The sequence below is a fragment of the Trichoplax adhaerens genome, genomic scaffold (genome assembly GCF_000150275.1).
Source record: "Trichoplax adhaerens TRIADscaffold_12 genomic scaffold, whole genome shotgun sequence".
In the NCBI taxonomy this organism is placed as follows: domain Eukaryota; kingdom Metazoa; phylum Placozoa; class Uniplacotomia; order Trichoplacea; family Trichoplacidae; genus Trichoplax; species Trichoplax adhaerens.
In genome coordinates this window covers 919,073-936,865 of record NW_002060954.1, presented here as the reverse complement: position 1 = coordinate 936,865, position 17,793 = coordinate 919,073, and the positions used below count along the sequence as shown (strand labels likewise).

Here is a 17,793-nt window from a genome sequence, read left to right as displayed (position 1 = left end):
TATTGCTGTACTGTGCAATAAATAACTCCTCTATCTGCCGCCATAATAATTACAGTACTGCATAGAATCATCCTTGGCCATCTTCAATTTTTAGCTCACTTCGTGTTAGTCGTATTGCTCAAGCTGTTGACACAGCACTGTACTGTAGTGGACGTACTGTACTGTCCTATACACTTGTACAGTACACAGAGAGCCCGAGTGATAGAGTACAGTCTACAGTGTACAGTACTTTCCATTTTGCCACCGTACTGTACTGGTCTGTCTCAATCACGATCATATTGATCAATTCATCATAATAAACATTGATGATAATTACTATAAGATCGAAAATAAATTAGATATCTAGCGAATCGTTAATTTGTATCTTCTATTGCTTCAAAATTTCCCCTTTAGTTAGACAAGGTAGCCTGATTTGTGTATCAACTTGAGCTACCTTTCCGTCGTGGTTTAGATATACTATTTACCAAGAATGAGTAACGACGATCAGTTGGCAATTGATACACATGTGCTAAGCGATAAATCAGCAGAGCTACAAGAAGAGGGTAGTGTCGATATCAGTATTAACGATGTCAAAGGACAACATGCCTCCTTGGTGGAAGAAAAGATAGAGGCTAATGTCAGTGAAGATCTTCAACCTAAAGAGAGCACTACAGATCTTGCTGATGATCAACAGGACGCTAATGCTCCTACTATTCAAGATAACTCTCATCATTCACATCCACAACAATATAACAATGACGATGAATCGTTATCAAGTGGAAGCGGCAAGAAGATTGTCAAATTTTCCGATGAAAATTTAGTTTCTGGTGTTGCTGAAGTGAAGGATCCTTTGATTGCAGGTAAATCGAAAGGAGTACAATAGAACTTGATATTAAACTAGTAGAATAGTTCAATTCAAAAATAAAAGTAAGCATCATCGACTAGTATTAATCTTCATCTCATCATCATCATCTTTATTTATTGCTAACCAATCTCTAAAACAAACTTTGCCACATTACACCGATACTATATAGTATACCATACGTATCAAGTGCCTTTTTATTCAAATAGTATTCATATGGCTTCTTCGATATGATAAAACCATGGATGTACAGTATCTGTTTTCACTCCAGTTTCTTTTATTTCTGATACGTACAAGTTGAAATTAATGGAACATACGCTTTATTGCTGCTCTATCATTCTCGATTGCTTTTACTTCCAGTAGAACCCCATTCTGTTACCAGTTGAACAGCTCTCTAATTCAAATTGTCCTTGATTTAACCGAGTTAACATGCACTGATTTATTTACTTCATACGAATTCGGTAAAAGTCTTTAGAATTGTACACAATATAGAGAGTACAGTTGGTAACTTTGTTATTAGTTAGTTTTATCATGTACTGAATGGACTGTATACTTTAAATGGCACTATCATTAGCCTTTACAGTACTTTGAATCGAAAACAATCGGAACGCTCTTTCAAGTTCAAGACATCTTTCACAACTAACAAAAACATAAACTAAAGAGTGCTTTCTAATAAGTGATAAAATATAACTATACTACCACCAAAAATGCTGTAACGAATTCGTATGTCAGTAATTTATAATACACTTTCCAACTCTAGGTATATAGTAGATTAAAAAAAATCGTTAATCCAGAATGTGTAGTAAGATTTAGCCACCTTTTATTAAGCTAATCTTAGTAGTGGTCAAACCACAGTATTATAATTTGTCTTAAAAAAAACTGATCAACACTCGCTCAACACTGCAAGTTAGATACGTCCTCTTTTATTAAAGCATATCGAATGTAAACCATGTCATAATTATCCTAGAACTTATTCAAGGTATTTGAATGTTTAGAAGCCCACGTTCTCAGTAAATCATATACTGTACTTGTATGATTTCCCACAGCTTTTTCGAGTATATCTCACCCCGTACATTTTACGGTACCATACTGTAAGATTAATAAAAGTATAAAACCGCAGATGTTAATTAATTAATAATTTATCATGACTACAATTGAGTGTATTACATGTAATCACTGTGAATGCTCAGTACAGTACATTGGCTGACAATATCTATGATATATTTAAAAAAATATTAATAAAATCATGACTGATTTTAAATTCAAGGATCATACATCCAATAGCACAATCGGCAGTCAGCAATGATTGACTTTAGTGAACTTGCTAAACTGTGCACGTTAATGCAAAATGCCTGGTCGAATTTTTAAAATTGCTATAATTTGATCTCAGCTAAAAATAAAATTCTGGCTATGTAAAAACTCACACTAGTACATTTTCTACCAGAGTTAAGTATAGTGAATTTGTTACTTTTTAAATGATGAAATTAAAGTAGCTAGTAGTCAAAAAAAAATTTTCATGACCATGTGTGAACTTTCCAGTATTGTACTGTACATTTAGAGGTAAAAGTTAGCAGTTGCTCTCTACTGTGGAAAACAGATTACTGCATAGACTGACTACTGAAGTGCCATATTAATAATAACTCAACAGATGAATTCGTATTTATCCAAACAAACATGTAACGGATAATAAAATCTTATCGATTCGTAATAATATGATATATTTTGATGTATTTATTATAAATACCATCGTGCTGTACAACGGCATACAACAGTTATTCTACAAGTTTACATCCAGTGCTGTCATACAGTGTCAAAAAGTATTATACAATATACACTTTTTGTTACCAACCTTTTAGCAATAATTAATTATGATTCATTATATCAGGTTCGTGTAAATTATCTAGAGCCAGATAGATATATTCTATTAACAGTTCATACCAGCTACTGCAGTACAGTATAAGATGAAGCTACATTTATTACTAGCTGTTGAAATAAGTCCTAGCTATACAATAAATTAAAAATACACTGATGAACACAATATCATCATTAAGAGTAACATTATCATCATCGAACCTAAATATATCAACCTCCAGCAATCACCTGTAGGTTATCCAAGATTTTACTTCCGATTTCATAGCAATAAATAAGGTGGATATGGAACATAATATTTTATCAAAACTGATTATACTAGCAATGGCCGTTAAGAGTTTCTATTACTGTACTGTACATATCTGAGTAAATCTGGCGTGGATCAAAGATATCGGTTAATTCATTTTTAGAGTTTTTTTTGGGGGGGTAGTCAGGGACTTCTAGGAGTTTCTGGGGGTAGTACTGTAGTCCCTGAATAGAATAAAGTTGTCACACTTTTATTTTATTCTTTACTAAATACTATAGCATCGCAATCATACTGTATTTACTGAAATCTAACTTAGTTTTTTTGACATTTACCAATCTGAAGTTAATTCTGGTCACAAACAACATCTATTTTATGCTTGTTGATGTAAAGTAAAGAAAATTTCTCCACATCATGGAGCTTTAAATACCCCTGAAACTAGATTTGATTTCTTAAATAGTTTATCATTTAATTTGTGCTGTGTGAAGTTTCACATAACATTTTAGTTATGCCTATTGCACTCATAATAAGTATATCCTCTCTACACTTTGAAGCTTAAAATAATTATGAAACTAAATTTGATTTTAATAATAGGTTAATGGGGTGCAGTATCATATAATATATGTAGCATTAAAGTTATTTTGTCATTATGCTTATTGTCTACTTAATACAGGAAGACAGTTGCAATTAAAGAAGCAAGGTCTAGTTAAAATTATACGAGTTTGTATCTGATCTAGTTACATTTTATTTATAGCTTCTGCTACAACCGCCAGCGAGATGATATCAGCTTACCGACAAAGTTGTGCTAAATTAAGAGTTAAACCCATAGAGAAATTGATACAGCAACTAGAGGTATTATAAATGTGTATGATATACCTAACAAATGAATTTGCAATCGAACTATCAACATTTCATATAATAACCATTTCCCGATATTTTTTCATAAGAATATTACTGACTTTGATGAACCACAGGCTTACCTGAATTTAAAAGGTATGTGATTAAGACGAAAGTAAATTACATCTTTCAATTTCAAAGATATATTTATCATTTTTGTCGTATCATTACAATTATCCCATACTGCTGCAGTCGTACAGTACTAAACTAATTTTAATGCCATTTTTTTATAGATGCTAGATTAGCAGACAACAAAACGTGCGAAACACTAGAAGAAATTTTCAAAAGAGCGAGATGGATCACTATCGATATTGAGAATACCAGTTTAGACGACGAGGTGAGACATATCATCGCCAGATAATGTATAATCGCTTTCTCTTCACATTCACAGTCTCGGTACCTATCCATCTTTATAGCATGTGTTACTAAATTATGATACAGTGCTCATGCTACGCATCTAGACAGTGCAATAATCTTTTATGCACTTACCATGTGTGTATTTTGTATTTTAACTTTTCTTTAGAATAGAACATGTCCATGTTTTGTCTACTTAAACGCTTTTCCAACACTTAATAATAGTGGAAAGAGTCATGACTTCATACGATAACGATACACTATAGAGCAACATTTCTTAATTTACAGTTCATTTACTTGATACCGTGAGCAACGCTTTTTACATTCAAGTTTGAATATCAATTGGCTTCAACATATTCTAATCGTAAAATTTCTTTCACATAATCAACTAGTTCACTTGGATACTTTTTTTAGTGACATTTATTAGTTTTGATCTCTAATGTCGGTATTGGGTATAAATTTATTCTGTACTATTATAATATTTAATATTTTTCTAAAGTATGATAGACATTTATTCCTTAATATTTATCGCACTTTTTCTACAATTTTTTTTCAATCTGTGATTGCTCTCATAGGGTGCAATAGCTTTATTTGAAATGTTTGAGTACTATCACAGCACAATGAGATTGAGCTGTGGTTATAACCCGAAAATCAGATTACGAGGATGGCATGCTGCTTCTAGAATGATCAAAAAGGTATGTTTAATACAAAATTAAACATTACATTCATATGTAAGAAAAAGTTTGGTTGCTATATTACTAGTCTTTCCCGTAATACTAATACATTGCTACTGAACTATTAACACTAAACATACTTCTCGATCATTTAAATGGTAGACTAGTATAGAGTACTTTGATATGCGCAATACAACGTGGACCGAGCAAAGTATACCACTACTTGCTAGAACGATAAGGGCAAAATCTTGTCTATCTACCCTACATATGGAAAATACCCATGTTAGCGGCCGGCCGCTGTTCCTTTTAGGTATGTCAAACACTTATCTAGATGTTTTATTTTCATATTAATAGGACATAAATCAGACTCTTTTATTTTAATTATCTCTAACAAGCGTCGGCCTTAAAACTAAATGAAGCATTAAGAGACCTATTTATCGGAGATAACAAACTAGTATCAGCAGACGCTGTGCCTCTGGCGAACATGTTAAGATATAATTCTACCCTTTCATTACTTGATCTACGAAATAATATTATTCAGGTAAAGGCAAAGTTAATAAAATCTCGTAAAATAGAGTAATGCTTAAGCTGTTACGACTACGAGTAAGTGTAAATTATGATTTAAAGTTATCATTAAAATTTTGAAGGATGTCGGTCTAGCTCATCTATGCCAGGGGTTAGCTGAGCAACCACGTACTGGAGGTCTTGCAACTATAGTATTGTGGAATAATCAAATAACTCATTTAGGAATGAAACATCTCGCTAGATCACTGGTACAATCTTATTTATTAAATTCCTTCATATTTAATAATTGATCATTGAAATTATGTAAGAATTATTTTTTGTTGAATAGCCTGAAATGAAACATCTAGAAACATTAAACCTTGGTTGCAATCGAATTACAAACGAGGGTATACATATAATCAGGACAGGCTTGCTTAAAAACCGATCCTTATTACGATTGGGATTAATGTCAGCAAAAATTACTTGTCAAGGTATTTGTAACGCTACTCTTATAATATAGCTATTTACAAATTTTTGAGATCCAGTATTCTATAAAAATTTATGGGTAACTTATTCTAAATAGGTGTTGTACCTATTGCTGAAGTTATCGCTGATAATAAAAGACTAATCAGACTGGACCTTAGAGAAAATGATATAAGAGCTGGAGGATTATTAGCCTTATCTCTTAGTCTAAAAATCAACGAATCACTAACGAGACTTGATATTGATAAAGATCCGAAGAAAGAGCCGGTTGTTAACTAGTGAATCGCTTATAGACATTGTATAATATAAAAATGTTACAGTAGACACTAACCATAGCAATATACTGATAGGGGCACGAAGTAATGCAGCAAAGACTATTAGCAGACATTTATTCATACTGTCAAAGAAATAAAATGAAGGCAAGAAGAAGAGAGTACGAAATACTCGAAAAGCAGACAAGTAGTATTGATAGCGATAAAGAAGATCCGACGCCCCATTTTGAAAAATTGCCCACCCATTCAAGTCTAGATTCTCCCAGATTTATTTCGCCCGAAAACCCTCAATTCAAAGGAGAGTTTGAATTTGAAGCTATTACCCATCAACTAGCTTCTGAAAAAATGAATGACAACAGCAATAATAATGAAGGTAAGTTTTACTGATGTTAATAAGTGAAAATATTTTCGTTTTAGTTATTTCCTTGGTAATATAATCTTCTTGGGTGATATGTGGATTTCTTTGAACTTCTTAAATGTATACTTAACGTATTAACAGTAACAGATTCTGATGAAAAGTCCGATGATTACAGTGAATTAAATGCTGAGGGTGATTATAGTCGAAAGAATCGCCTACGAATGTTACATGATAATTCTGATGATGAGGATGATATAGAAGGAGATGAAGATCGTAAGAGATTCCTTTAACGCTTTTTTGGTTCATGTTATGTAAAAATTTTTATGAAAAGTATAATTACATGAATATCTAATTTTTAGAGCTATCACGATCTCCTGATGACTTTGAAAAAGAAATGGATAAAGTAATTGCAGATATTAATTATGCATCTACTACTACTACTGAAGAAGATAAAGCTATAGGAGGTAACATACCTTTATAAACTTATCTGTTAACCTTAAGTCCTGTAAAAATTGTTTCCGTTCTATGTTATAGATTAGTTATAAAGGCAAAGGACTTGTTATAGATCTTGGGTTTTGTAATCCTTCTTAAAATATTTATCTGTTACCACCGACTATCGCAAGAATGTGTAAGAAATGTTAACTGCGATTGAGTGATTAGTGTCATTTATAGCACTACAAACCTTCAACATATCAATTCCAAAAATTATAATATATTTTATGCAAATAGTAGCTATTTCTTTTAAGTATACAGGAATTGGGTCATCGGTTATAAAAATTAAATTTATTCTAAAATGAAGTATATTTTAAGTTATTGCGTCAATCATTTTTTGCACACCATGATAATATTAAAATAATCATCTATTTATAGTTTATTTTGGGAATAAAAAGGCACTGATTAAAGATCTTGCTGTACTGCTATAGTTTAAAGGCAGTATGATATTAACAGCATTTGTTACAGTTACTAAAGTTAGAAAAAATCACATAAATGCCGATGATGTTAATGATTTCAATTTACCGTATCAGTACTGGATTATGACTATTATTACTAATTATGTAAAATTCTGTCTGCGTATTTTATGTAGTAATTCCTACATGAATCTAGATAATTATGCAGGAAATGAAATGCAATGATATTTAATGATACAGAACAAATATTGCAAATTTTTAATGTTATCAAAAAATTGCTAATTGATTAATTTAATTTATTCGGGTTACAATACTACCATTGCGTTTGGATCTGGTTTTATTGCACTAGAATTGCTTAATAGATAACATATTTATTTATTGACGTATTTTTGCTTATGATAAAGCTCTTTGATCTATAAGCTTAAACTAATGTATCATTTGCAAGTGATGGTATAAAGTAAGGGTCACTACCTATGTGCATTCGAGTAGAACACTTTATTGCCTTGCTATGTAAAGATCGATATACTATGTGCATTTAATGTGCAGATTTTATATTCATAGTGGAATCTTGCAGCCTCGATAGTATATGATAAGGAGTAAATACGGTGCATCATCTGTATATCTACTGTAGTATCCCAGATTTCCATTCTTCTGCTGGAACTAAAACAACAAAGGGATTGCAGTCTATAACTTTAAATTCGAAAAGATGTAGTATTTGCTATTTCATCTGTGACTAATTTTTACCGTTCAGTCAGAATTTATAACTACTCTAGTTATATAAGGCAATCAGACTTCAATGAAGGGTGTGAATAATGGAGGTCTTGCATTTAAAGACTATCATATAGCCGAAATTGTTTTGGATTCGTCTATTCCAGTCTTTTTAAGTGCATACCTCAAGTGACTGACTGACTATACAGTATACAGGAATCGAAAGGCGATAGTGCAAATCCCTTTAGTAAATATTACCAGTGCTTAGTAACTGTAGTTTAGGGCCTTTACTGGAAGCTATTATTTAAAGCGAGTTCTGGACCCGTTGATTTGTCTACATTAGTAGACAGACCTAGTACAGTAGATTCACAGCAGAGAAATTCGCTTATGTAACATATCGTACTGTACGTGTATGATGATATAGTAATAGTACAATCCAAAAATAGACTACTGTAGACTATATTCAAAAATAAACTTCAAAATTCAACATTTCCCAACAGCTTCACAGATTCGTGTACGCGTATGCTGTATTAGTAGCAGTCTCTTGATATGAATTCTGAAGGAATTCAATTTGCTAAAAGTGGCCTATTCCCGTTTTAAATTACTGATCCAACGCTATTTTTTGTCATTTTAAAAGTGGCTTTAGATCGGTATTTGAAACGGCGATAGTTAACTTTTAGTAAATAAAATTCCTTCGGAATTTGTATCGGGAGACTGCCACTGATGTAGACGAAATCGTGAAGCTGTTGGAGTTTTACTTGTTTTGGTTTTTGAATCCAGTCTATGGTAGATTGTACTGTATACTGTAGCGTAGTAGTAGTGTACTGAGAGTACAGTGTATCATGCAGTACTGTACACTATACAGTGCAGTAACAGTATGTAATATTCGAGCTGGAGCATGGCTAGGAGTCATGGTACAGTACTAGATACTGTAGGCAAGTCTTATCCGTCCGTATACTCGTACAAATCCTTACCGAGCACTGTTTCATACTTTCATTCCTTCAACATTCGTCAAGATTTTCCTGGTAAGAGATGCAAACTTCTCCTACTTCCAATCGACAAAATACAACGCCTCTCTTTCCTATTCTAACGCAAAGTCATGATTACCAACAAGAGGCCGAGGAGTTATCCCATCGAGGTCTATTAACACGTATATGTATTAAATGTATTTATTACGGAATACGGTAATGTGCTCCCTGTAACTCCTTGCTTGCAAGATTGCTGACATGATTTCTGGTGTTAACAAAATCGGTTATAGTAGAAAATGATTGATTTCCGTTATATATTCTGTGTGATTTATATGCACTTAACTGCTAGATTTGGACCCATTTTTAGTGCTGTCATTTACTGTATCAGTCATAATGCATAACTGTGAAAGCAAGCCCTTAGTTCAGAACTTCGTTTGCTTGTTTATTACATGAAGTTAACAGTCAACCAGCTACTTGTATGCCATTCAACAATGGCTCTAGCAATCAGTGTCGAAGCATAAAAAATTATATTATATTGGAAATTTTCAATACAGTATCTCGCTTTTGATACCTTACGCTATCATATAATATTGCATATATAGCATATGTAGTAGCTAAAATAAAATATTACCGTACTCGAAGATAAAGTTTCATCAATACTATTGATTTATAGTCGATTATACTACGTGAAAGCGTCTATTTATCTGCTGTTATCTGTCTGCATTATAACTGAAGTTTTGCACAGTAAACTATATTCACGCAGTTCGATTACCCTATTTAGGGACTTATTAATGCTATAAAGTCGGTTTAAAATACAATACGTAAAAATAGGGGATCGTCCATCAGATACTTTTGATCATTTCTAACGATTTTATCCTGATTGATCTTGAATATACAGTACTCGTTGAGTATTATGCCATAGTATGCGCATTAAATGAATCATTTCTTTATATAATATGTAATAATAACTATATATTTAATGACGTACGATGCTAAATCTATTTCTTTTTTCGAATAAATGCAATGCAAATAACAGAAAATGAAATAGATTGGTTACGAAATGAAAGCTTCGATCCTCAGCAGGTTACTGAAGCAAATTACTACACTTGGGAAGATTATGATCCTTATTCCTACGACGACTATGAAGATACCCATTTTAATAGTCAGTGATAATTATCAAATTAAAATTATACTCCTGTGATACGTATTCATATCTTTACACTTTATAAATCGAATCCTTACTAATTTAGCCTTTGTAGGAACTAATTTTGTTAAATTTACTGCCCATCACTTTAATTGGAATTTCAAAGTGACGTCTTAGTAAAATAATATATACACTTTATCGTGCCTATATTTAGAACGATCTATCACTGCAGTATATAATCGGTAACTTAGATCTGTTAGTAAATTATAGCACATTTTAAGTGTAAACACGTATCTGTTCTGCTAACTTGTTTACATTCTAAATTACTAATATGCAAATCTCAATGCTGTCAACCCATTCACAAAATTATAGGGATAGTTCAGGCACCAAAACAACAACACAACGTAACTTTTGGATTGGAGGAAATCGATAAAAAGAAGCGTAAGAAAGTGCATTCAAAGGATACTCTTAAAAGTACAATAAAGGAGAAGCCAAATACCATATGGATAGAAGAAACGAATCTAAAGCCGCAAGATGCATTTCGAGTTGATCGCCATGCTGACCTAGATAATGTAAGGTATCAAAAGCTGTATCGACTAGACATACCTGAGTACCGGCAATTTATGAAAGTAGAAGTCCAAGGGCTTCGTCGTAACAGAATAGTAAAATGGAGACAGAAACGGTTAAAGAAAAAAGATGTAATTAATCCTCTTCAGCAGCGACGTTATTACAAATTAGTCAGTAAGGTGTGTAGCAACGATAACGAAATTCTATACAAAAACCTTAAGGAAAGTAATAAGGAAGATCAGTGTAAGAATTCTGCAGCCAGTAGCCTCTTCATACCGTTGGATCGTAAAATCCTAGGTTCGTATTATTATATCTAGGTTATAAGTTTGCCTCATGTAACGATGTAGAGTTATTACAAACAATGAAAAATTTTATATTTTATAACGAACCGTTTATAAGTCTCTCCTTATAAAACAGCCTAAATGCAAATACTTATTTATGCTTTATAGTTTATACGTAAATTGATGATTGATAAAAGTGCAATTATGTTAAAATTTATTAAAGACAAACAATTGCGATTCTAACTAATACTACAGGCGCGAAAGAAGCCGACCAACATATTTTTAAAGCTACCAACCTGGATGAATATCTATCGAATTTAGCTAATGATTACAACAAGGATTTACGCGAGCATCCCGATAATATTGGATTATGGTTACAATTTATTCAATTTCAGGATACTTATGCAGATAAATTCACTGCTAATATTAAGAGAAAGGCTTTAACAGAACGAAAAATTGCTATTTATGAGCGAGCACTCGAAGCAAATCCTACATCTATGGAATTAATATTGGGTCATATGCAATTATGTGCCGAAGTTTGGGATAATGACCAGCTGGAAAAAAGATGGAAAAAACTAACTTTTACTTACCCTAACCGATCTATAATATGGAGATATTATCTACTTTATTCCCAAGCTAGATTTTCTTCATTTTCTGCCACTCGTTTGATTTCCTTATATGATCAATGCTTAGATAACTTGTCGAATATAAAGGAGGGTAACTTAGTATCGCATGGCTGCGAATCTAATGCTGAGGAAGGAATGATAAAAATTTTCCTTCAAAAATGCTCTTTTCTAGCTCAAGTCGGTCACACTGAAAAAGCAATAGCATGCTTTCAAGCCTTAATAGAATTTAACTGTTTTTGCCCCAATCAAATCTGTGACACATCGACCCTAACAGGACGAGTGGCTTTTTTTGAAACTTTCTGGGATAGTAATATTGCGCGATTTGGAGAAGTAAACGCTAGCGGATGGCATGAATGGATGAAAAGTGTTGAAGAAAAGGTCAGTAATACGGTTATTACACCTAATATCCCTCGTATTTTAATTATTGACTTCATTTATATGATAGATTGAGCAATAAATTAATACTCTGTAACATGTCATGTGAAACGTAGCATACGATGCACCTAATTATTTACGATAAATTTACTTTCTTTAATTCCTTTGATCGTTATAAATTAGGGATCAAATTTCACTATCGATAAATCAAATGGAGAAATATCTAATTCAGATACTGAAGATGATGAAAGCGTTGTAAAGGACAAACCATTATGGAAAGCTTGGAACAACCTTGAAAAATATCGTAGAGGTAAAGGATGGTTACCGTGGAAGCCGAACCGACTGAAAGGAGAAACCGAAGATGATTGTGAAGACGTCGATCGATTAGTTTTATTCGATGACATAAATTCTTGCCTTTTTATCATCGCATCAGAAACGCTAAAATTAGAAATCATTATTAAATTCCTCCAATTTTTAGGAGTGCCGGTAATGTTACTCGAGGCATCATCACTTGAAGAAGACCTACGATTCGATCAGCTAACATATACTCATGTAAATCAAGTGCGGCTATGCCCAGGCTTTAAAATGCAAGGTTATCACGGATGGACCTTCATCAATGCAGAATCTTTACGATGGACCGATATGGAAGCATTTATCTCAAATATATTTGCACAATCGCTATCATTATTTAGTGCACATAATTACACAAGGCTAGCACTGATATGGATAAATTATGTTGCTTATAAATGCAAAGTAATCACCTGTAACGGGTTAATAAGAAGCAACCCAACACATCAGAAGTCGCAAATGGTTAAAAATAAGAACTTCGAAAAATTTTGCAAAAATTTTCTTAGACAATCATTAAACAGAAGCAATATCGAGATTTGGCTAGCATATGCTAGATTAGAGATGATCTTAGGCAACCTTGACTTGGCGAAAAGAATTCTGGAACAGGTCTTGGACATGTCAAAAAAGACAAATTCAATGGTATTTCTAACTGCTGTTATTAAGGCCTATATAGAACTGGAATTAAATCTATATGATGAATCCTTAAACTCTGTTATCACTGAAAACGTCCAAAATACGGTACTCAATGTAATATCCATTCTAGCTGATAAAGCAAAGGATTTTTCAAAATCAATTTCATCCACTACGTTGTCATCAACTGAAATTCTTCGTTGTAAAAAGTATATGAATAACATTAGGGATAATTTATTTTCATCTATAAATTCAGAAAATATTAATTCAAGTGTAGAAGAAAAATGTAAACATATTATTAATCTCACATTTTGCCATGCAATATTTGAATATCTCATAAACAACCTGGAATCTGCTTCTAATGTATTCGAATCGACAATATCATCAATTAAAGATTCATTTTTGCAATTAAAACTATCACAAAATATGTCAGCACTGAATTTTCTATTAGAAAAATTAACCGTTAATCAATTACTTCTCTACAAAATTCATACTGATACCACATATTGTTCTTATAATACGAAGCGCCAATTTAACATTGAAGCTCTGAATAGATACCCATACAATTTGGATCTTCTATCTACTTTTGCTAACAATGAAACGCAAATGTTTGTTATGGGACGTATGAGGCGTTATTTTGATAATGTAATCAGCCGAAGTTCATCATCGTTACCATGGCTTATCGCAATGCAGCAAGAAGAATTTAGGTTGCATACCTTTAATAACCAATTAAATCCAACTAATAATACGACTATAACGTCAGATGGGCTATCCTCCATTGATACTGGCATTAGTCATAGAGTGCGATCCATCTACGAACGTGCAATTGTTAGTCCTTGGACTAAACATTGCATAGCAATTTGGAGAGATTACATGCGTTATGAAGTAAGTAATGTTAAAACCGTAAATTTCTCGTAAGCCATATTCGTACATTCGATATTTCATCAGAAACGTGAAAATTTCAATTTAAAAGATTTAATAAAATAGCTTCTTGTTATTTACGCAAATTCGGTATATTTAGATGAGTCAAGGAAACGCTGCAAATGCCAAAGCAGTCTTTTATCGAGGACTTCAAAGTTGTCCATGGGCTAAGGTACAACATACAGTTTTAAAAACTGATAGGAGTTAAGAATGCCATTGATATGTGCTACTGCAATAATCATAACATGCCCTTACGTGATTGATACTAATAATAATGTAAAATCTGAATTTAGGATATTTATATGGATGGAGTATGTTATTTCCCGGAAGAATTTCAAAATATCGTAGATATTATGGTAGAGAAGGATATTAGAATTCGCACACCTGTCGAAGAAGTAGAATTACTAATGGAGAAGCAGTAGTCCAGAAGGAATTTCGAAATATCGTAGATATTATGATAGTGAAGGGTATCCGAATTCGCACACCTGTCGAAGAAGTAGTAGTACTGTTGATACCAATGTATATTACCCAATTAAAAAGTTACTGCTACTCTAATTACTCTAGAATCATCGTAATAACTTACACGAGTCAATCCTATTCTATTCTTATCATCTTTATAATGAAGGCTTGTGATTACATAAGTAAAAAAATCAAGAACGATGTAAATATAAAATTTTAATTTCAAATTATATTTATGACTAAAAGATAAATAACCTCAACTGCTTAAAAGTTAATATTCTGATATAAAATTTAGTAATATTAAAGGATTTATAAAGACATTTTCGATACCGGTGTGTGGATGCTGTGCATGAGAAGGTCGAGCTAAGTAGTAATCATAATCGTTTTTCTTTGCATTCGATTCCGAGTGGGTCGCTCCAGAGCTGAAGTTGAGTGTCTTAGATGGGGCAATGTGCCATAATTTATGATAGACTTCGACTACTCTATCCAAACTAAATGGCAATGATTGCTGCTTAATACGCTGCAGTGTTGTTATGACCTGAGTGATACTAAATAACGGTTTTGTAATTAATATATTATCAATTTTTCGGCAAAATCTATTTACTATTAATTTTGTAATAGTATCAACGGGTTTACGTACTTAGGCAAGTAAGCGACAACTGGTCTGCCAATCCGTAATACTTTCAACACAAACGGAAGAACATCCGATAAATCTTGTAGGTCTAATGCAACCTAATAACGTCAATAATTAAGTGTGTAAAATTAGACAAGATCAAACATACGGTATGAAGTTGTTAATAATAATATAATGGTAAAGCATTGTAACTGCTCGATAAGAAATACTACAAGCTGCCATGTATAGAAGCCTTGCAAATTATTGTGCCATCTTTCACTATACTGTGTATAAGCACTGTGCATTTTATGAGATATTTACCGCGTCGAAAACATCTGTAGGCATTGTAAGAGCCTTAATAACATCTTGATGAAAGAAATAAATATTATCTGGCCATGTCTGCAAATGGTTAACATTCCAAGATCCTTTCCATGCTTGCACGTTTTTTCTCGCAATCTCTAAATGACCAGATCTTACTTCATAACTATCGATACGGCCTTCATTACCAACTAGGTCCAGTACAGTACAATGAAAGTTAAATTACGGATATTATATTATATTATACTGTACGATAGTGAAGTTTACTACAATTGATTGTACCTCAGTGCTATTTTTAAACTGTAGCATACTTGTAAGTCGTACTGCATTCTTTAACCTTTCAAACCAATTTTATACAAGCAGACTATAAAGATATCTTTTTATCCGTAACTATTTCGTTCTAGTGACCTATTTCCAATATGCAAATTCTGCTCTCCTATGAGTATACAGTAATTAATTAGTTATATTACTGTCCGTACCTGCACGTGAGAGAAATAAAGTTAGTCCTCCGGATCCAGATCCAGATTCTAGAACCTTGCTACCACAGCCAATATCCATCATAGTTACCATAGCTGCTGCATCCTTAGGATAGGTAACGGTAGGTCCTCTCTTCATATGTAATATGTAATCTTCGAGAGTAGGTCTGTAGAAGAGTACTTGATGCGAAGTAAAGCTTGTAGACCTTTCATTGGTACCAACAATTTGTGCGTAAGGGATGATACCTAGAGGGGATGCAAATTGGCCTCCCACAGTTAGTCGAAACAGTCGTTTTCTACCTTTTCGATGCTCAGCCATTACAATTTCATCGTACTTAAATGGTGATTCTAAGCTAGCATCATTAATTGTATGAAGGAGATTTACACCGGTCGACATGATCCAGCTGCAACAACGACTAAAGCCTACATATTTCACAACTGGCAGCCTGAGCAATGAACGGTAGCAATTGTTCGACATTCTAGATTCCCTCTACTACTACTAATTACAGTATAATTAATCACTTACTACGATTAATCTATATCAACTACAATCATTTTGAATGTTAAGGTTGAGTATTTCGCTGCTTTGCGTCTACTATCATGCTGTTAACCGTTGATCAACGCACACCTTGCAGCAGCTGTACTAAAATTTATTCATTTTGCATGAGTATTTTCCTCCAACAGGGGACTCTGAGCTTTGCGCTGTCTCAGTCAGTCTGTCCTTCAGTACTTGTAAAGACATACACAGTACAGTACAGGCGTACAGTACAGTTCTGTAGTGTACAGTACTGTACAGTTTGCTGCTTTGCGTCTAGTATCATGCTGTTAACCGTTGATCAACTTGTAAAGACACCCTGTACACTGTACACTGAGTGTACAGTGTACAGGGTTGCCTAGAAACGTTTATACTGTTCTACGACTTAACGATGGCGCAATTATATGCCTAGTTAAGGAGAGTACAGTAATATCTTAAGGTAGCCTAAACCGGCTTTTGACTTGACAATGAAATAGTAATAAATCACTCGAATAAATATAATACAGCACACTACAGAGAAATTTGACAAGTCTATCACTAGACGTTCCACCTAATAGTACTGTACATGCAGACTTCTGGTGTATTCGTATCCAAACACTGTAGGTGCCTAAATTTTCTTCTATTCTGAAAGCTGTTACAATCGCAATTTCTCACTCCAGGAAAGTCGAGCTATGATGATTGCAATTACAATTAATAAAGCAGGAGCTAAGTTAATTAAGATGCGCGATATTGTTTATTCTAAATCAGCTGTAAGCACATTTGCATACGACTGACTTGTAGTTTCGGCGCCAACTTAACTGCAATCGTCGTAAAATGAACTTGCTAGCCAAAGCAAGACGGCTTTTAGAATAAAAAAAATTGAGCAATGCACATCATTACGCTGTACTGAATGTTGCATTATGCTGCACTTCAAAACTAGAAGAAGCCATGGTTTTAATTAAATATATAGATATTTTTATGTCCAGAGAATTAACGACTTGATGTCTACAAATCATGAAAGCCTGATTAAATTAAAGTTAGCTTAGAGTGTGCATACTATACTTTGCTGGCATCGTGCCTAATACTGCAGTCGTTAGAATATCGATGCTGAGGACTAAAAACATAACTTTAGCTAATTCTGAACGATCCTATTGTATTCAGTGCTGGCTGTACACTTATTTGCACAGTAGACGAGTTCTCTACCTATCATCTTTCACCTATCGTAAATTTTACTGTTGTATGTATAAACCTCGTGCAGTAGTTATTAATTACTTATTTAATCACGTAATGGACGTCATCACACTTCATTTTTCCACCTTAAAGAACAAATTGAGATATGCACTTACGATTGATAATGGAGTAGAGAAAGAATTTGCAAAGTTAGCATTTATCAGTCCGTTAAATTACTGTACAGCGCATTTTTCTTCATTTTTTGTTAATA

General features: G+C 33.2%; 3 protein-coding genes across 3 annotated transcripts; 2 read left to right on the top strand and 1 right to left on the bottom strand.

Moving 5' to 3' along the window:
* Positions 1 to 469: 469 nt before the first annotated feature.
* Positions 470 to 6,977, top strand: TRIADDRAFT_59797 (uncharacterized protein; the record flags this gene model as incomplete). Its single annotated transcript, XM_002115867.1, has 13 exons — positions 470 to 839; positions 3,709 to 3,806; positions 3,902 to 3,947; positions 4,085 to 4,188; positions 4,781 to 4,900; positions 5,042 to 5,189; positions 5,275 to 5,420; positions 5,527 to 5,652; positions 5,733 to 5,874; positions 5,967 to 6,133; positions 6,217 to 6,511; positions 6,638 to 6,769; positions 6,856 to 6,977. 13 exons carry the CDS (start codon positions 470 to 472, stop codon positions 6,975 to 6,977), a joined length of 2,016 nt encoding a protein of 671 aa, XP_002115903.1.
* Positions 6,978 to 11,398: 4,421 nt separating this feature from the next.
* Positions 11,399 to 14,394, top strand: TRIADDRAFT_30197 (uncharacterized protein; the record flags this gene model as incomplete). The annotated part of the gene is made up of 4 exons (XM_002115866.1): positions 11,399 to 12,110; positions 12,291 to 13,936; positions 14,073 to 14,144; positions 14,266 to 14,394. Coding segments are annotated over 4 exons (2,559 nt in total), but the record flags the coding sequence as incomplete, so codon positions are not given.
* A 308-nt stretch (positions 14,395 to 14,702) lies between these two features.
* Positions 14,703 to 16,235, bottom strand: TRIADDRAFT_59795 (uncharacterized protein; the record flags this gene model as incomplete). Its single annotated transcript, XM_002115728.1, has 4 exons — positions 14,703 to 14,979; positions 15,072 to 15,163; positions 15,366 to 15,553; positions 15,842 to 16,235. 4 exons carry the CDS (start codon positions 16,233 to 16,235, stop codon positions 14,703 to 14,705), a joined length of 951 nt encoding a protein of 316 aa, XP_002115764.1.
* Between the last annotated feature and the right edge of the window lie 1,558 nt (positions 16,236 to 17,793).